Genomic DNA, 21,799 nt, shown 5'->3' on the forward strand with positions numbered 1-21,799 from the left:
AACATTTTTTTTATTAGTTTTAAATAAAACATGTAACTGTGTTGTAACATAATGCCGTCACATGATGGCGCCAAAGAGTTGTTTTTTGGTATTTGTTTTTAAGAACAACTTGATCAATGGGTTCAAAGATCCTCGATCAACACGCGTCGATTAATAGGATGATTCACGATCAGGAAAAGAACAAAGTTGTCGTGTTTTCCCCCTACATGTTATTAAATTATAAACACACATCTTATATTATGTCGTTGCAGCTTCTCCCTAAAAGCTGTAATACTTGCTGTGGTCGATCTGTCAACAACTTATGAATAACCCTGATGTGCAATATTCTTCTGCTCAAATCGACATGTTTGAAAATAATATTTATAATTTACGTGATATACTTATGTACATTTCACAATATGTAACTAACTCATTTACAGTGCATATGCAGTGGATGCTCCTTTACAAGTGCAGTCGGTATAGCCGACTTTAAGAAATTAATGCACACAGAAAGATGCTCACTCATCATGAGGGGTAATTGGCTTGCTAAGACAGCTGTATACATTCCCGCTTAGCTCTTGAATATCTTATAGAAATCTTAAAAAAAAAAAAAACCCTCTGATGATGATGTCTGGGTTGTTTCGATTTTCATGAATTTTAATAAGCATACCAAAAAAGTCTGTTGCAAGCCTGAAGGCACGGAGTTTGAAAGACATGTCCATTTACCAATCGGGGTCTGATACAAGACACGTGCACTGCGGTAACTCCCCCCAAAATAACATCTCACCCGTTTACTGATATATGCGAATCTGATTATTCTGACTTTTTGTTTTGTGTCAAAGGCTTCTCATTAACTTCACAGTGCACTGCTTAAGACTGGAAAGCCTCTGGGGGGAAATTACGAACCCTCTAGTTCCCACATGACTACCCTCTCATGCAAAACAGCATTGCCATGACGACCAGACTGGTGCAGCCCTAGACCCGCTCCTTACAAACTACTGTTTTCAGAAATGCCTCCGTAAATGCCAGAAATACTTCGTGCTTTTGCAACAGCTGCTGCATCTGAAACATTGAAGAAGTTTCCACGGAGGCTAATTCATGTATATATGACAGAGTTGGAGCGCTCCTCCCTGCTCCTCGGTCCCTCTGCCCGCGGTGCTGATGAGAGAGGATTTGAGTCGCTACCACGCCCCGCCCACAGTGAGAGAGCAGGGCTGACAGTGATGCAAGGCATGCCTCTGAGAAGCCTGCAGCCTATCCAGACCGACCGGACCAGTTTGGACTCTACTCCCTATTTACAACTCTCCATATGTTCTCCGCCGCCGAGATGCAGCTCAGCTTTGATTTGAGGGCAATTTAGTAAACACCCAGGAGCTGCTTCTGTTTTGCTTTTATTTTACATTTCTTTTAATATTTTGCAACCCCAAACTCCAAATGCTTCGCCTGCCAGTCTCGCTTTGCATGTGGCTATATCCGGTGGTTCCAGTTTGCGTGCAGGTGCTTTAGGAGAAAAGGTTGCACAGGGGCTTTTTTTTTTTTAAATCAGGCTATTATTTTTGTTTTTAAACTCCTCTTTATCTCTTTGGAAGCTAAACCACAAATTTTATTTTCACAATGGCCGATGCGAACGGTGAATGCAATATCAAGGTGTTATGTCGATTTCGTCCACTGAACCAGTCCGAAATTATCCGCGGAGATAAGTTCATCCCAATATTTCAAGGAGAAGACACTGTCATCCTCGGGGTAAGTTTTTTTCCCCCACCTTCCTTTCATTCTGCCACATCTCCGTGCACTTGATGAACGCTAGGGGTTACACTTATCATCTTACTCACACATCTGATAGGCAAGCGGCCAGACTGAAGACTGGAAGCTTAGAGGCTTCTGACAGGGATCAAACTAAGTATAGCCTCTGTCAATAATATCGATACTGCGATTAGCCTGCAGCATTAACCAAGTGTGTGATGCTGCTGTTAGTGGGAAACAAGGCTTTCCAAAATCTGTCATTAGCCTAAGCCCAAGATCAAAATGATGAAGAGCCATTCCCCAGCATCACCTTTCTTCAGGATTACTAAACTCCACAAAGCAGAGCGCTTTGCCAGCCTTGTGATTAAAACCATTTTCAGAAATGCCTCTAAATCTTGACCCCACCTTTGTAATCCAAAGCAAGTTCATTATTTGCTCCTTCTCCTGTATTGATCTGCTGACATTTGGTGTGTTTCCCCTCTCAGAAAAATTATGCAGTACTGATTGATCTCCTTGTTTATGCTTCTTGTAGTCAGCTGTTAAGAGCACTGTTGAATGATCAGGTGGTGCAACCCTAATGAGAGCCTTAATTATGATCTGGGGTTGATTCTGTTCAGTGAATGGATTTTGTTTCAAGACAAACTTAATAGAAGCTGATGATTACTGTCATGGCTTTGGAGTAGCAATATAATGAACCAAAGCATAAAATATTTATTTGACTTATGGATTTGTATGTAAGGGTGTGTTTACTATTGCGACTGGGATCCCTCCACCACTGGCAGCTTTGCACAATCGCTGGCATGCACGAGGAAAATTAGAGTCTTCTAAATGCGATTGGTCTTTTTGTGTAGAGCACATCTGGACCGAGTCTATCATGCACAAACATACACACACATAGATGCATAAATGCACGCCTATAATTAAATATGGACACAGACATTCATTTTTCACTCCTAACACCCACATTCTAGTGGAGCACACTCTCCACCAGAATGCACACGTGAACAGACACACAGAGATGGAGAGAGTGAAATCCACACCCATTTGGCCTGAAGGTTGACTTTAAGTGCCAGAAAATCCCTGTCTGCTCACTCTGTTGCCACACACACACAAATACATATACACACGGATTAAAATGCAAGACATCTTTATTAGGGTTGACATCCTGGCACGTCTTTCTTGCGGGAATGTCTTTCTTTCTGGGTTGCAGCAGCAGGACATCTCGAGAAGAACGAATGCTTGTTATCACATAATTTTGATGCTGTTTGATGATGGCAGGTTGGCATTATAGCAGCTTGAAATCATATAATTCAAGCATCAGACTTGACAACTGTATTTAAATTAAGGCTGGGCGATACGGCTTAAAATCCATATCACGATATAATTTGAAGCACGTGCGGTAACGATATATATCACGATATATTCTTTTCTTCGGTATAACATATTTTCCACACTATAAGGCACACTTAAAAACCTTTAATTTTCTCAAAAATCGAGAGTGTGCCTTATGTATGAATTCTGGTTGTGCTTACTGACCTCGAACCGATCTTGGCGTGCAGAAATCTGTTAAAAAATGTACAACTTTGGTAAGCCGCACTGCTTGATGGATTGTCAGAGCATTACGGCTGCTGTGGTGAGGAGCTTCGCGGCGTAATCTGGGTCCAAAACTCCATCGACTTCAGGTCCCAAAGTCAAACGAACACTGAGAGTTAAAAACGGTCTAAATTATTTCATCTTTAATAAAATCATCAGCGTTGCTGCTTTACCAGGTGCAACAATTAAGTTTAACATCCATGCATCCATGAAAACAGAATTTATTAAATTTAATGGAGTTACAAGTTAACAGGAAGTTAGCTCGCTAGTTTCCACCTAAACATGACATATCACAGGGGCGTCGAACTCCAGGCCTCAAGGGCCGGTGTCCTGCAGGTTTTAGCTCTCACCCTGGGTCAACACACCTGAATCAAACGATTAGTTCATTACCAGGCCTCTGGAGAACTTCAAGACATGTTGAGGAGGTAATTTAGCCTTTAAATCAGCTGTCTTGTATCAAGGTTACATCTAAAACCTGCAGGACACCGGCCCTTGAGGCCTGGAGTTCGACACCTGTAACATACCATGTTCTGACAGAGAGATTTTTGAAACTAATTAAAACGTACAGCTCTGCTACCACATCCAACATAAATGAAGACAGAAAACTAAACAGCAGTGGCGTTTGCAGGGTTACTGAAGTTGGACTACCTGGTATATAATGTTGTGCTACGTGATTGCTAGCGACACAGCTATGTTAGCATAACATTAGCACAGTAAAGCTGGAGGATGAACGCCAATTTTTTTTCCACTCAATAAAAGTTAACGTGAGGGACTCTGGTGGTTAGGGAAAAATGCAATCGTATAGCAGGATGCTATACACGGGGCAAACTTCAGTCAGGAGAACAACTGAGATTAGGGTTGCCAACCGCCCCTTAAACAACGGAATCGTCCCGTATTTAGAAACAAAAGTACACGTCCCGTATTGAGCTAATAAGGGACACACTTTGTCCCGTAATACAGTGAGAATCAAAAGTAGTCTATAAATGTTAATGGAATTAACGGTTTGTTTGAAAACATAATTCCCAGCCCCTCTCCTGCTTTGTGACCAATGAGCTGACAGCACACTTATGACAATTCGAGTATGACAATTCAGATTACCGCTTATATCATTGGTCGAGGAAAGGTCGCTTGCTGAGAAAATACCGGAAGACAACAGATGACCACAACAAGAAGCATGGCCAACAGGGAAACAAACGCCGACACTGCGGTGCAAGTCTCGGACGACAGTACACCTAAAGCTGGGCAGACACTGTGCGATTTTTTCAGTCGCGTTATTCAGCTCCTGCTCAAACTGCACGATTGACTCGCAGGGGTTAGAAGTTGGTAGGTCACGATGCAGGTTCTCACACTATACCGCCCGATGCTCTGATGCGACCTGAGTGCTCACACTGTGCCTCCATAACATGAAGGTTATAACAGAAAATCTGTCGCTCGCTCTCTCTGTCTTTCACTCACACAGACACACACCACCACCATCAACTTTGCTAAATTGCTAATGAAAAACATGATCAGGCAGCTGTGATTGAGCAACAGTGTAAATCCAACTATTTTCACGGTTGTTGTGGTCGTGATAATTTTGTGAGGCCACATCGAAAAGGCTCGGATGAGCTTTCCAAAGTTCTACAAGTTGTGCCTCCATCGCTTGTGTCCAGATCACACGCTGCACAGCCGTGCTGCTCCGTCTTTTTCACCGACGTTTACGTGTTTGCACGTGAGCAGTGTGAGCGGCTGTGGTGACACCCTCACGAGCGATTGATGATCGGGAGCTGCTCGAGTTGTTAATCGCTTCTCGTTACCCCACGTATACTACACGATGCACGATGAAGGCCAAAATCGGGCCGATCACCAAATCGGTCGCACGACTCAAAAATCGTCTCAAAATGGGCCAAAAATCGCACAGTGTAAGCCCAGCATTAGAGCAGCAATGTTTGTTCCCCTCAGAGAAAGAAAAAAAAAGGCTGCAAAAGTACAGGGAGGAATGGGAAAAGGAAAACACCTGGCTGGAAAAGTGCACGATAACACCTATAAAGCGCACTTCACTGTGTGCCGGTGTTGTGCCAAAAAGTGATTGTCTGCCAAAAACTGATTTCCGGTATTTGCCAAAAAGCGATTGCTCATATTTAAAGTGCTATAAGTAACTTGTTGGGCTATAATATGTTAAACATATGTCAAATGCATCCCTTATGGATGACATAAAGTCATCTTGAGCCACAAACAACATTCGTGTAGCAAGATACAAGCCGCAATCAGTTTTTGGCAGCGGCTTTTATATAACCTTTATTTATGCAGTAAAAAAAATCTCATTAACATTAAAAATGTATTTTGTAAGAGTAAGTTGCCCAACAGGACAGCAGAAATGGCAGCAAATATTACAATAGTTCTGTAAAAATATTTTAAGTGGGGATAAAGGACCGGATTGGTTATAATGTAAGTACAAGTTGTAAAGATACTTAAAAAACAGATAATTTTTTAATTCTTTATGTAACCCCTTTGTATCCCCTGTTCACCGAAGTCTATTTACGAACATACGTAAAGATATTACACATAAAAAATACACAGAAACACTGGAAATCACTTTTTGGCAGACAATCACTTTTTGGCACAACACCGGCGCACTTTTTCCGTAGGCATGCTTCTAATGGTGGGCACATGAAGAACATGAGAGGCGTGAAAGCTCGGGGAACCCTTAACCAATTTTTTGTCCACCAGGCCACGGCAGAAGCAGATATGGTATGTAAACATTGGGGTTAATATGGGCATGTGCAGTGAATATCAGCGCTATGTGGCCAGAAGTGTGATAATATAATTTATTTTGTGTAATAAACAACTGCAAGGATAGATGATTACAACAAATAGATGACTAATATGTAAAAGTAATACATAGATTAATAATGATGATGAGTTAAGATGTGTAATCATGGGAACAAGCGGGTTTACAAACAGGAGCAGCTGATTAGCATTAGAAAAGCTGAAATAATACCTCAACTGAAGCCAATTGTACTAAATGCACTATATAATAATAATAATAATAATAATAATAATAATAATAATAATGGATACTTTATTGATCCCCATGGGGAAATTACTTGTTTTTCTCTGCATTTGACCCATTCACTCAGTGAAGCAGTGGGCAGCCCACTAAGCAGGCGCCCGGGGAATGTGCACAGTTACAAGAATATTTTTCGTTCTATTGGTTTCTATTAATTTATATAATTTTACGTTAAGCAGGACAGAGTTCTTTTAAAGAAAGATTTACTTATATTCTCAAAAGCTAAGCATGACAGGCTTCTGTTTAAGAAAGAGACCTGTTTTATTCTGTTAATGTTGTCATTTTGAGCTAAAAATAAATGGCTAAATGATCATTTGTTTCCCATATGGTCATATCACAAAGAATATGCATCTGCTTAAATCAAATTCAAGTCAAATGGTTAAAAAATATTTTCACACACAAAAACAAGAGCTACCACACTGGGAAGGGTGAAGACAACTGGGTTGCCCGGCCCTGGCCACGAGGTGTCCCTTATTTATTTTTCAGGGAGTTGGCAACCCTAACTGAGATTATTCATCCACAATACGAGGTTAGTCATTAATATACTGCAACAACATGGGAATAGAGCAGCTGCGAGAGAATTCAACATTAATGTATCAATGTTACGGAAGTGGAGGAAGCGCAGTTTTTGGATTTCCCCATATTTCAAAAGTGCTTCATGTCTTTGCTGTGACTGTCGCCCGGCATAATTTGCAGATGATAATGGTTGTAGCCGCTGCAATGCTTTCGACCAAAACAGGCGCAGCTTGATGACATCATCAACATACGCTATCGCGATAGAGCGGTATAGTCAAAATCTCTATCGTTGGCCAAATTTATATCGTTTCTATCGTATATCGTCTATATCGCCCACCCCTAATTTAAATGTGTTTGGGTTGGGTTGGAAGACAGCAGAATAATAAACACATAATTCAGATGTTCATTCAGATGATGAAGAAATGTGAAAGGCCATGTTTTGGTTTTAAAATTCACAAAATGTGTTAAATGACTGTATGTCTTTTGAAATGAAAGGGCAGTACTTTAGCTCCATTTAGGCTACTTAATATTGAAAAGAAGCAACGCATGCTTCTTATTAGCATATAGATGGCAAAGGTTGAAAAAAAGGTTTGAGGAAATGAGGTAACATCATGTTGCCCACTTAAGTTGAACTGTACTCCGTCACTATGGTGAGAGCCTGCTGTTGTTCCAGTATTTGTGGCAGAACAGTGCAGTTTTCTGCCTATATTTCCTCTCATTTCATGCACCAACCGCCCCTCAATTGCAGTCAGTACACCATGTGTGAAGTTTTCATCTTTGTGAATGTAATGCATGAATGTAAGTGGCTTTTGGTGCATAAATGCTTTCAGTGTGTGCGCTGTCCCTCTAGTATCTCAGAAGAAGCTGTTAAAAAAAGTACATGTCTCCTGTGAGTTGAAATGCCCCGGCCGTCAGATTGCATCAGGATTTAAAATATCAGGACGACAGGAAAGCAGACCTGCTGCGAGAACCCTGTAGTGACAGCTAAGCACCCACATTTTGTCGGCTGATAAAAACAATTCGCATCTGGGCAGTGGTGATGACCCTTCATTTGTCTGTTCGAGGATGACTCCTTCCCACAACTTGTTAACTGACAGAGGCAATGATTTAGGCTGTAGAGTGATGGTTTGACTGCACCTGGATGGCAGACAAGGGGGGACCCGGAGAGATTTAAAAATTGAAGGAGATGGCCTGTCGGTACACTGTGAATTGATATAGTAGGGAACATCTCTGGCACTTTCAAACAGTTTGTGTTGGTGAAGTGCAGAAAAAACTTCTGTGCAAAGGAACAAACAACGAAAGACTCAAGGATCAAATTTGATATCGGTTTTAATGATGAGAACTTTGACACGTTCACATCAGTGTGCACAGTGCACACTGATGAAGCAGTAAGAAATGAAAAAAGAAGTTTTCATCGATTCATTTGAACCGAAGCAGGACTCTGTAGCTTATGAACTGTTCACTTCAAGCAAGAAAAAAGTGTTTTTGTTTCTCATCAAACATCAGCTTATCTTTCATAAATGATGTTTGGCTTCTGCTGTTAAAGTTGTTGAAACCACTGGCTGTGTGACAGTAATAATTATTCTATGCTAATTGTGTCTGCGTGCAGCTAGGTGTTGGGCAAGATGCCTTTCACCTTGAGAACTCGGGGCTTTAATTGAACCTTGTGTTTGATGGCTTCCCTGCTGTTATAGAAGATATAGGCCCATCCGTTTGACATCAGAAGCGAGGAATCGGTGTAATTTATCTGAAGTGTGGTGCAGCAGCAGAACAGGAGTGCAGTGTGTTTCTTTGATTGTGTTGTTTGTCTCACTAACACAGGCAGAGAGAGTTTAAAAGCTGAAAGAGTGCAGAGCAAAGTGGCTAAATAAAACCTAAAACTAGCAGAAGAACAATGCGATCATTTATCACAGATCATACATCAAAACTCCAGTCAGCCTTCTTATCAGTTCCTCAAAGCACTTTCAGACATTATCATCATCAGGCTAATTTTGATAACAACGGCAGTATGGCACATTATCTTCTCTGTGTGACCCCAAAATGAATGTGTTTATTATTCATAGTCTTTTATTGTCTTTTTTTTCACCGTCAGATTTGCAGCCACCTGTGGAGCTAAGCATCACTCTGTGGCTGGGTGACAGTAATAATCACTCTGGCTGTACTGCCCCAACGAATGGTCTTTGTGTTTGCTCCACAGTGGAGTGACACAGCTGTCTCGAGTATTTCACTGCCTGCAATAATGCAGCATCAGAAAGGCCAGATTGTCCCTCCTAATCTTCTGTTAGTCAAAAAAAACTGTGACGGTGAATCACGCTTTCGGGTCTATGAATAAATAAATGATGGTTGCAGCCTCGGGGGCGAAGAGACATGGAATTTTTTCTTTCTTGCTGTCCAGTAGTAACAGGCATACTAAAATTGTATCATATTCATAGCAGGAGCAGCGTGTGATAAGAAGTTCTGAATTAAGATGCTTATGAAAAATGTTAGAACTATTATAAGCATGCCACATTTGTCAAATTACTGTAATTATTACTGTAATTATTGTTATTGTAATGTAACGGTGAAGCTTTAAGATCATTTATAGGTTATGAAAGTGATCTCAGTAAGTCACATGATTGGGTCTCACAATAGTTTCACCTGAAACCTCTGCTGATAACGACCCACACCCTTTTTCACACCTTGGCTCATGTGATTAGCGCATGAGCCAAGGGGGGCATTAAAAATATGGTTTGGCAAACCAAAAACACAATTTCCAGTTTTATTATGCTGTAGTCACATATAGGTAACTTGGAAAATGCGATTAAAGTTGATATCACTGAAAATAGGTACATATGAAAACCAAGAAAGATTTTCAAATCCACAATAATCTGTTTAATTAATTGATTGATTGATTGACTGGAAGTCCCAACCATTGCTTTAAAGATTCTCAGCAGCTCAAGATTCACTCTCCCAGAATGGAGTTAACTTTAAGAGCAAGCCTGTGTAGGAAAGACAAATAAGTATTAGATTGTGTAAGAGTGTAAACTGCTGCCTGTCTCTATCTCTCTGATCTGTCCAGCTTTTCTGCAACCCTATTACATTGTTACCAACACAGGACAGTGTTGCCAGTGGGGGCCATCACCATCTTGGTTTTTGGAGATATAAGTGAATATATTTGGAGAGGGTAGAGTGACTGGAGAACGGTAAATCAACTGATTCTTATATAGCGCTTTTCTACTCTAGTGCTTTATACAACACAAGCACTCTCTTCTATGCTTTGTAAGTGCATTCTGCATAACATGTACACACATGGATGGATGGATGCATTGGAGAGCATCTTGGGGTTTTTATGTTGCCCTTTTAGTTCTTTTTAGTGATAAAATTGTTTTAAAATCACCACTATCCAAGAATTCACCAGAGTAGATCATTTTTTGGATGGGCATCTGTTGCAGACAGATTTTTTCACATTTATTTTTTGTGGAGCCAGCACCCAGTGATACTCAGTTGAATTGGATCTCAAGGAGCTTCTGCTTTGGCTTCACTTTTTTATACCCAGCGGCTGTGTTCATCTTCTAGAGTCTGCGGGATAAGCACTATCACTTTCATTCCCTTTGTCCAGAAACGAAAATATTTTCCATTTTGTTTGCTTTCCTTGTGATTATTTTTAGCCGAACGCTGAGTTTAACTTGAGGGGGTAAGAGAGGATGAAAGAACGTATCAACAAAGATTATTAGGTCCTTTCCCATTTCTAAGTATTACAACGAAGCCAGAGGAAAAGCCTCCACCATGGATCTACCCTTCAGTGTCTCACAAACTAGAGGTCATTGTGTTTCCATACCTGTGGGCCTGTTTTATCACGGTCCGTTGCTTTCCAACATTAGAGTTACATTTTAATGAGCCGGCCTCGCAGTGCAGGTCCACACTGATTTAGATTGAACCAAAGTACAGCAAATAACAAGAAACATTTCAAACACTCATTATATCAAGTTTCGAAGTTTCGTAGCACCACGCTGACCTCCATGTCATCATTACATGGAGCAGAGTGACCTTTGCTTTTTTTGTTGACCGTAACAGATGAATGAAAAGCAATGTGGCTCTCTGCCCCCGTGTTAGTAAAACCAAGTAATATGTGTGGACTAAACAACTATTGATTTTCTATTTTTTGCACAGCATTTATATATCCCATGGATTATTCTTCCATGGCTGCTGTTCCCTTAAGTGTTTTACAAGACTTCTATAGAAATTGCAGTGGCTGCTGTATTCATAACAGTGAGCAACACCTTGTTTACATTTTTGGGAAGAATAGCGGATTAGAGGTCTTATAACAGTCTTAGAGAGCTCACAGAGAGCGCGTACCCTGCACTTCAGCTCTCAGATGTCATGTGGGCACATGAGGTAGCTTTTACTTTTTCTGCTACTAATAAATTAAGGTCAAATGGTGTGCTGCTGCAGAACATGGTTAAAAACTAGCTGATTATTAACCAGCAGCTTCTTAGTTGGTGGGATGGCTGTGATTCTGATTTCTGATGGGCTCTTTTTCTTTAATCTCATCTGTGAGCCGATCCTCCCGCCTTCTCCTGTCCTTTTCTTCATTAGGCGCCAAGGTAGAAAAGATGCAGGGGAAACAGCTGCTGTTGAAACAAACTGTTGACAGAGCATGTCGGGCGCCGTGTAAAGTCATCTACCTGTCTTGTACCTGTTATTTATAGCTCCAGCAGAACCATTTCTTCTCAAGGATATTTTTTCGCATTACCGTTAACTGTCTGGAAACCAAGCAGAATCACAAGTGGTGATCTAAGGTGTGCTCTTCCTTCGCTCGCACACTTTGGCACTCTAATTCTATCAGCGCAGAGCTCACACCCTTTCCAATTAGCAGTGTGATGGGACTGCTGTGCGGGGTCAAGATCTGGACTCTTTTCTCCATGTTGGATATCGGTGCGAAAGCAGCCACCTCTTGGGATTAGACCTCGTCTGCTTCTTCCCTCTCTCGTTCTTTCTGTCATTCTCTTTCACAATAAATGCTTCACAGTATTTTTCTCTGTCTGGCTGGATTTCATGGTGTAATGATTCCGCTGCTCATTTCCTCATGACTCAGCAGCAGTTTAAAGAAGAGAGAAAAAAAGCTCAGCTCATCTGTCATCTCATTCATTTTGGCAGAGGCTTCTAGCAGGTTTTAATAGCGTCAAGAGGGGAAGCTCCCGTCAGTCAGGAGCCAAAATATTAAGGGATCTGTTGACTTTGGCGGAGTTTACGTCCCTTTATCCCTCCTAGAAATGTGAGGAGGTACAAAATGATAAAAGGGCTCATTGAGATCTATTTTGCTTTCCTCAATAAAGAAATCAATATTTAAATCATCACCGTATTAAAGCTAACTTGTGCAATTTTATAATGTCAAGGATCAAAACTATCTACCCCATACCAATAAAGACTCTCAGCACGCCTTAATACTAACATCACACTGACATCAATTCAGTCAGCAGCCACACTGAACAGGATATTAACTCCAGTTCCTTCAGCTCGTCTTTATTTTTACTCAGTGTGCATGTGTGTCAGGGTTAGATAAGCTCTTCCAGTTCGTCAACACTTTCCTCATGATTCCTCTGCCTTTGTGACACAAGTGGGTTGTGACTACCAAGCTTTTAGCTCTGGGGAGTGTTAATGGAGCGTCCTCTTCTCATTAGCCACGGCCATGCCCAGGATGCTGCCCAGGCCGCGTGTCTGCCCTCAGTGTATGCGAGCAGTACCTCGTAAACCAGCTGCACATGCTCGTGCACGTGTCGGGACATGCTAGCACCCCTGGTGTTTTGTTGTCTTGGGAATAGGAAAGCAAGGAAATCCCAAGGAGAGAAAAGGAATATCCCAGCCATCCAATGCCCAACACTTTGTTTCCTTTGGTTAAACACGGCACAGTTAATCGAACTGACATTTAAGAATGCTGACATGTACTCCAGCATTTTTTTTTATTATTTCCCAGGAGAGCCATGCTTTAAAGCACATTTTCCTTTTCTGTGGATAATCTAATTTATCCCGATTTTAGTACTTAATTTAAACTACATCACATAAAAGAGACTTGGAAAATCTTGGCAAACATAAATATCAGGCTTATTTTAATCTTTGAATGGCCAAGGATTGGCCCCAGCTCAGACTTTAAAAAGCATTTCTCTCCAGGCTAAAGCAGCACGATGCGATTTTTGTTTTGGCTTCCAGCAGGTACGTCGATAATCATGTCAAACTTTTTTATTTATTTTGGTTTGCTCTTTTACCTTACCTCTTTTGTCTCCTGGAGTTTCTCATTAATTCCATTTTATGCAAAATCTTAATAAAGTCGCTTTTTTTCTTCCTGGAGGCCTTTATTATCCAAATTACCTCGCTGCATGTTGCTGTCATTAGTTGTGGCAGAATTACAGTGAAAATCACCATAACCATGTTGTTTTTACAGGAAATTTAAATCATTGCTCAGTCCTAGTTTGATTCAGTCTAATTGCTTGCAGCAGAAGCTGATTGAAATGTGTGCTACTTTTCTGAATCTTCTTCGTGGTCTAATTTTTTATTCGTTCTCGGCCACATTAATGGGCCTTATACCAGTGGTGTGGTGCAGAGCTGTGGCTGGTTGGTGGGGTACTGTGAGTGTCTTCCTTTGAAACGTGCGGTATGGAGGATCAGTCACAGTGTCGAGGCTCACATTTAATCTAGACTGTGGCCCTGTACCACACAAACCCTCTATTTTAATTTGGCCTAGAGTTGTAAGCTGGTTGCGTTATCGTTACATTGGAGCATTACTTCTTGGCTAAAATCAACCAGTAAAGTTGGCTCGAAGGTTTGTGTACTAATTGAATTAGTCGTAGAGAAGGACCAATGGCTCAGTTGAAAGATTTCTTTCTATAAACCACTTTTTGGGTGACATATTTTTCACCTTTCAAAACGTTTCATATATTCCTTTTAAAAAACGTGATAAACTGATGCGCTGTCTGCTCCCGTAGTGTTAGAAGGTGCTGCGTGAATTACTTTACACATTTTAAGTTATATTGGCACTTTGGCACAGGGCGTTTTAAGGTAAAGTTGCTGCCTGAAAAGAAAAACACACACATTTCTTCAGCATTAAATGCTAAATGTGTTTGGCTTTTCCCCCAGTGTGCTGAAGTGCTGTAGACAGAGACAAAGCTGCTGTCACGAGTAATCCTGTATCCTGTGTGAATTAATTTTGATTGCATTAACTTGTACGCAGGTAGAGCTGAAAGGAAGAGACTGCTGGCTGAAAAGGAGATAACAAGTGTGAGGCCGCAAGACCTTAGATATGCCTTTTGACATCAAATATTCCCTTTGAGAGGGAGGACAGCTATTAGCTGGGCGCTCACGCTGTCTCGGGCTGTGACTGAAAATCTTTGCTTCAGGCTGACGCGGCTGATCTCGCTTCGTGTCAGACAACTCAGTTCTTCCTCAAGGCTCATTTCTGTTTTCTAGGATTTTTATAATTCTACAACATCAATAAATGGAAAATGTGTGAAGGCAGGGGGCCAATCAAATGTGACATTGCAGGCAAGCGCTGGAGCAGTCAGTGTCACATAGACGATGAGGCATCTTTGTCATCTCTGCCAAGTGTTTCCTTTCTTCTCCTTGCTCCTTACCCCCTCTCCTTCTGAAACCTTTTCTCCTTTGTCTCTCTGCACTGTTTGCAGTATCTGAACAAAATTAAATTTTCTGTGTGCTTTGCACTTACAGAATGCTGAGGGCTCTCCTCAGTGTGTGCTTGAGCTTTTTTTATGCTCAATAAAGAGAATACGGTTGAATTATTTGAAGTTTCTGGAATCATAAAGGCAACATGATGCACAGCAAAAACAAATAAAGCCTCTCATGAAACAACATAATTAAGTGTTATCAGGTGGGACGTTTGTGTTTTCTAAACAACACAAAAAGGGATTCAAGAACTTTGTCAACATTTAATTGACAAAATTGTTTTCTAGAGGCTTTTGTTTTTTATTGCATGCTCTTCATCAGTAGAACTGCTAATGATAATTTACCCTTTTCACTTTAAGCATAATAGCCTGATATTTGGTGAAACATGCTTGTTTGCCTTCTTGCAAAGGGTGAGATGACAAGAGAAATGCCATGCTAATGTCCTTATGATGTTCTATATTAATCTTAGCTTAGATTAGCCATGAACACCACAGACAAGGCACAAATAAGCACATTATGAAAAAGACATTTGAAGTGTTTCTCAAAGCTCGGTCATATAATTTCCTATTTGTAGATCCTATTTACACCAATAAACCGGGAATATTGTGTGTAGTACCTTCTCACACAGTACATGGGGCATTAGAAACTCTAATATGGTTGTGACACATCATGTTCAGGCCGGGTGCAATGAACCAGCCACGCTGCTGCATAGACTGAATTATTAGGCGGCCAACTAGCTTGAGAGCATGAACAAATATTTGAGTTAATCTATGTCATCAAGTGACGTGAAGCTAAAACCAGCTAAATCAGGGTTAGAAATATGAGGCGTTTCTTGGAAAATCTGCCCCACGTGTTAGAAATCAGAGTCCCTGCTTCCTTCCAGGCCATGTGAGGAATTACTGTTTAGGTAAATGCTATTCCCACTTTCACTCACTTGTTAAAATTTGGAATAAATTAGCTTTCAACATAAACTGCAAGTCATATCAAAAATTATGATATAGTAAGTCCATAAGCGCATTAGGAGGAATGTTTAGTAAGGTTATAAATCACGTAAGAAGTAGGGTACTTTTTCCACAGACTCATAAAAGACTTATAACCACTGGTGCTGCCTCCTGCTGGTCATTTAAAAGCACTTTTTAATGTGCTTTCACTTTGACTTGACTATTCAGACCTGGAGGGTGGATGCATCTGTTATGTGTGTGTTATCTCTACAATCAAGTGTGTACCAAGCAGAAGAAGGCTCGGCTGTGGTGAGTGTTTCAAGTGTGTGACTTTCCCGGAATATGAAGAACAGGATGAAATATTTGCTTTTGGCATTTTATTGCCTTTATCAATCTATCATTTCTGCTCATTTCTTTTCTGGCTGTCGTTGAAGTTCATCCGTCATGGCTTGCATTATAACAATCAATTAGTCTGTCTCCATTTCCTCATTTTGAAGTCACTCCAAGTCTTTCAATTTCTAACTTCGCTTTTTGTCCACTGGGAAGCTGCTGTTCCCGTTTTCTGGTCTGAGTCCCGGCGAACAAAGCCCAGTCTTTCCTTCCCATCTCCACTCCTCTGTCTCCCGTTTCCTTCATTCATCTTGATAAATTATGCAGAGTATCTCACTTTGATTCAGGAATAATTGCTCCACTTCTATCCGTGGATCTTTTATAAGCAACTTGATGTAGGAAAATAACTGATTAGAAGTGTGTTAACAAAGTAATGTTGGGTGGTAAACCTCAGTTCCCCGAGCTAGCGATTAAGTGAAATTGCTACAAAAATGGCTCTGATGAGTACAAGATAGCTGAAAAAACAAAAAAATGAAGAAGAAGAAGAAGAATACAACGCCACCACTGCATCTCTGCATCCAGACTTCACTACTGTACATGTGAACCTCACAGCCACTTTGCCCTCGAGGCACTATGCCAGTCGACTCTGCGAGTTGTCAGCCCAGTGAATTAGGGAAAACAGCAGTGATAGATAATATTGTGTGACTGGAGCTTTTGCAGTTGTGAGGGGTTTTCTGTTGTCGAGAAAAACGCTAATGATGCTGTTATCTGGGGCTTGAAGCCTGATTAGCCTGAAGAATGGTGCAGACATTGGCAGCTTGAGCTGCTACTCTCTCCTGTCATTCTCACTGTGCCTGTTTTCGCATTTCTGTGGGGAGAGAGAGGAGGGTTGATGAATTTGTGGGTAAGACTGATGCAAAGACTGACAGAGACCAAGATAAACTCTCACTTTGATTAGTGGAAATAGGACTTCCTTTGCCTCTGCCTCCTCTCTGCCCCCAGTCAAGCCTACACAGGAAGACCAAACATCTACAAACGAGCCAAAAAATGATCTCAATGTGTTGGAGAAGGAGAAACACATACACGGCCCAATTTTTCCATCATCTCCTCCAGCTCTTTCTGTCAATTTTTTACTAATGTCTCTCCTGGTTAGTGGAAGGGAAATGCACCCTGTGTTGGAAAGCATTATTCCCTCATTGCGAATGTTGGCAGTCACTAAATATTCAGCACAAGCAGAAGGTGTTATTTCTAGAATTAGCCTTTTCTTGCAGAAAGGTTGCTGTTTCTTTGAAATGCTCCTCACCAGAAACATAAAGGTCAAGTGACAGACCTCCATAAAGCAGTTTCCCATCAAATGACCTTGTGTGACCAAGCAAGTAATGCGTGTTGTCTGCCAGGAGCAAAGGTGGATGTAGCGTTGGGTAATTACGGAGCTGAAAAACCTCTCAGGGAAGAAGTGGATGTTAGGCACGATGCAGTGAAGCGTGTTACTTTCTCACGGTGAAGCGCTCTGTGCAGACTTTCTCATAGCAGCTGCTATTGTTGGTTTTGTAGCCGTGACTGAGTTGCTGTAACCTCGGCTGTGATTTCTCCTTAAAACGAAGCCCTGCAGAGTTTACTGTAATCAAAGTATTAGCTGTGGGCGGTTATCTTTTCAACTCTGTCGTTTTTAGCCTTTTTAACATGTGGCAAAGGGATTTGGTGCATTACTACTGTCTGTTGTCAGTAATTGAATAGCTGCAAAATTTAAACCACCTATCTAATATTGTGCTCGTCCTCCAAGTGCTGCCAGATCAGCTCTTTATTGGCTGCTTGGGAGTTGAGGAATAAAAACTTTAAACACAACTCCAAACATATTAGAAGTTTCAAGGTTAACTTGGTAATTTTGCCACTACTCCCTTGTCTTTAGACCCTCTGCAGGTTTTATGTGGATATACGTAGGACCGTGCATGAATAGATTCCCTTTCAGTTAGGTTTGCTTGACTATGATACAATTCAGTGTCGTAGTTTTGTAGACAAATACGTGGGCCAAAAAGTTAAACATGTGTAAAAAGCATCTTTGACTCTGCTTTTCCTTTTCAAATCCTGGAAAAATGATTACATCACCATTTTTGTTCATTCAGCTTTATGATCTGGAAACTGTAAAATGATTTAATTGAAATAGTTTGAAGCACGTTTTACAAAGCCAGAGTGTTCAGCTGTTTAGCGAATAGAGTCTGAGTCATATCTATGATTTGTTTATCTGATATAAAATTTATAAAGAAAATATAAAGTTGAATGAACATCCTCAGTGTTGTTTTTCTGCTTTCTTTACTTGCTGCTTCATAATTTTGTGCATCTGCCAGATGGCTCTGGTTATGGTATAGTACGGATTTATCTGTGAAAACATCTGCTGTAGAAGAAGGGTTTGACAGTTCTATTGGTTTATCAGCATCGGGAGCCAGTTTCAGGTTGCCATTTAAAGCTGCTTTAGGGGGATGCTCATTTACATGGAAATTCCATGTTTTTCTTTTGGCTGGAACATATTGTTCTTCATCTTGTTGTTTGCACAAGGAGTTAGGAAAAGAGACTGACATATGCATGAGAATCAAAAACCATGTATGATATATATTTGAATGAATTCAAATTGAATCACGGATATGGATTCTTGGTCTGAAATGTGAGGCCAGTGTGGAAGTGCCTTTCTGACCAGTACGCAGCTACTTCTCATGTTGCAAAAAAAAAATTAGATTGTGCAGAAATCTAGCAGAATTTATTATTTGTACATGCATTTACCTAGTGAGATGCATGTATTGTCACTGCCAATAGTTTTAAGCCTTTTTCCAACACAGCACAATTTTGATTTTATAAATTGTGGTCTAAATTATGCTAAAATAAGCACTAAAGCAGAGTTTGGCTAATTTTTGACTGGCAGGTTGCTTTTGTGTGAGCGAGTGGCGCCCTCGGTTCCTTAGTCAGATGCATCAGCTCACTTGTCATATCTGGTTTTAGAAAACAAGATGGCTTTAAATGCTCAAAACAGTCCATAAACTGATGGTTGATGGCAACACGGTTGCTATGTTTCTTTCTTTTTTTACATAAATATGATTGTGTGATCCCTGCCAAGCCCTCAGGTTGCTCTACAGGGTCCTAAACTCTGCCCCCCTCACATAATAATCTAAATTTGTCACTGACTGCTGCAGCCCTGTATTTCTCATTTCTTTGTCTTTTTAATGTATATTCTTTCATTTCCTCTTGTTCTTGTTGTCTGTTCTGCACCTCCTGGGTTTGTCGTTTTCTATTTTGATTGTATTTCTCTCTCTGTCTTTTTTGCTGATTATATAGCTTGATTTTACTACTTTATTTTCTGCTCTCTGATTATTGTCTCCTTGCACAGCTCGGTCTTGTAATTAATTGTCCATTCTTTGCCCGCTGGGGAAAAGTCTCACAGTTTCTGTTTTTTATTGCGGTTTTTGAACCTTTCTGTAACTCTCTCTTTGTCTGCGTCTTGGTGTTCCTCTCTCTCTCTCACTCTCGCAGCCCACTGCCTCTTTGTTTCCTGGCAGACAGCAGCAGATTGCAGGCTGGATAGGCCATGTGGGTGTTTAGCATGGCACACAGAGCTGAGGGCCATAGACAATGTCTGCATGTACAAATTTAATTGGATATATTATTTGCACGCATGCACATGCACACAAACACACACACTCACATATGCACACACTATGCTTCCCACGCTTGCATTTTTAACAGCGTCCACTCACGAAATTGAAAAGACATATGTTAGACTCTGCACTGAGGCAAACAAGCAGATGTAACAATACCTAACTGGACCAACAGGCCTGACAGAAAGATGGACGTGTAGATAGAAAGCTTACAGAATGTCTTGTATGCCGGTGCTATTATCACATTCATGCAGCACAGGAGCAGATTAGTGTTTTAGTGGCGACAGCATAACAAATGATGGGCAAAGGGCTGTTTTTTACCCAGCTTACATAACAGATTCATTTTATTCATCCCGATGAAGACCACATCATGACTCCTCTCCCTTCCCCTGTGCCTCCCTCCATAGTATTTAGCATGTGTGTAGTATATTATAAATGGCTCATTCGGAAGAGAGTCGGGGTTAATCAGTTCTGACGTGGAGCTTGTTTGTACCTGCAGCTGTGATTACAGCACAACAGCTCAGCTTATTGAGAAGTAGAATAGAAATAAAAAATTGAAGCTTGTATTTTGCCAAAGTGTTCCTGCAGTCTGTCACTAATAAAAGATAAAAGTGTAAAGTGGGAGGTCATTGCTGAAACACTCTGTTATTGTTACTCTGCAGTAATTCAGCGTGATTTTCACTGACCGTTGTTGGGGAGCGGCACAAATTGTATTTTTTTCTCCTCTAGTGCGACAACTTTAAAAAAATATATAGATTGAACAGAGTTCAATCTCTTGGCAGGTTGAAATAATACGTTTTATATAACCTCTATAAATTGTGTCAATATACTAGATTGGCCTAAGGGTTTTTGCTTATGGTGTTTATTTTTTGATTTATTTATAATTTTCTTTTTATTGAAGTGGATTATTTTAATGCACGCCGCAGTGCCAGCTTCATGTCACACCATAGCAACACTGAAAAGGATCACAAGCTGTTGTATAAACAAAACACCCTACACATTTTCATTGTGATAAACCCATCCATCCATCCATCCATCCAGCCACCCATCCGCAGCAGCAGAAGGCTAAGGAGAGTATTCCAGACGTCCCGATGACCTTATAACCACAGCTCCTGCAAGCAGTGTGGGTCTTGACCATGACTCATTTGTCCCCAGCCTCTCCCAGGATGCAAAAGAAATAATGCTGGACATGGGAGTTTAAGACCTTTCGTTCACAGGCTTCTGCCAGATGTTCACTTTTTGTTTGGCTTTGCTGTCCGTGAGCCTTCTCTTCACCATCTGGTCCAACTTACAACTAGGTGGTGGTCACTTAATACCTCCACTCCTTTCTTCATCTGAGTGTCCAAGACAAAAAAGTAAATCACTGTTTTTCGACCTAAGCAAATACACGTAAGAGCCACCTTATATGCAAACATGGTGTTTGTAAAGGCCAGCCCATGCCTAGCATAGAAGTCCAATAATGAACCAACACTCTGCTTTAGATCACTATGCAGTTCCTTTCCAAGAAAATGGAAAAACGCCACAATGATGATGCACAGCCGGGGGCTTGTAAGTGTCCCCACACCAGCATGGGCCAGTCTTGAAAAGGAGAGACCTGCTTTTCTCCAGAATCCTGGAGAAAAGCTAGATATCACTGTGTGCACCGGTGCACACAATGATATCTAGTCCCATCCTGCGCTAGCTCAGGTCCTCGTTGAAGAGGTGACATTCCGCATCTCAAAAATGAGTCTGCAATCCTGAGGGTCCACAGGTCCAGGCCCCTTCCTTTGCCTGTCCCCATGGGCACTGGACCCACAGGGTTGCAAATCCATGTTATTTTTTGTGCCTGACCAAACCCCATGAGCACAGGCCTGGTAGTGATTGTGCTAAACCGTGTAAATAAAACTGAAATGCAAAACTACTGCACTGTCTAGTTGTTTGTCAAGGCAAAGATTCAGATTCTGTCTTTAAATGTCTTTTTTAAAAAGTAAGTGGGAGAGAATCAGAGCAGAGGTAAAAACCACACAGCATCATCTACATTAGCTCCAGCTACCTTAGAAACATCCACTTTTTTCCAGCTTCCTTAATCAAAAGAATATTTCATTGTAAGCAAAATATCATAACTTATATGTCTTATAGACTACTTAATTAAGTTAACAAGCTTCAAGCATTTTTTCTTCTGTGGTGGTGCAGTTTAATCTAACATTTCATTATTCATCATCACTTCCCTTTAATTCTTTAGCGATCATTAAAAATGACATAAATTCCTTTTTGCTTTATTTTTTTCTCTTTTCTTTCCACCGGCCAAAGCAGAATACATAAATAGATATGACAAATAAATAAAATTTCATCTTAATGGAACTTTAAAACCA

At 40.8% G+C, this 21,799-nt stretch overlaps 1 protein-coding gene across 2 annotated transcripts in view; it reads left to right on the forward strand.

Moving 5' to 3' along the window:
- Nucleotides 1-1,103: 1,103 nt before the first annotated feature.
- The window catches only part of kif5ab (kinesin family member 5A, b), a 72,601-nt gene continuing 51,905 nt past the window's right edge, over nt 1,104-21,799 (forward strand). For both annotated transcript variants that reach the window (XM_004547696.4, XM_004547697.4), the window contains exon 1: nt 1,104-1,722. In XM_004547696.4, coding sequence (XP_004547753.1) covers nt 1,594-1,722 — 129 coding nt within the window. In that variant the 5' untranslated portion in view covers nt 1,104-1,593. The remainder of the gene's footprint in view (nt 1,723-21,799) is intronic.

The sequence above is a fragment of the Maylandia zebra genome, linkage group LG5 (assembly GCF_041146795.1).
Source record: "Maylandia zebra isolate NMK-2024a linkage group LG5, Mzebra_GT3a, whole genome shotgun sequence".
Lineage (NCBI taxonomy): Eukaryota > Metazoa > Chordata > Actinopteri > Cichliformes > Cichlidae > Maylandia > Maylandia zebra.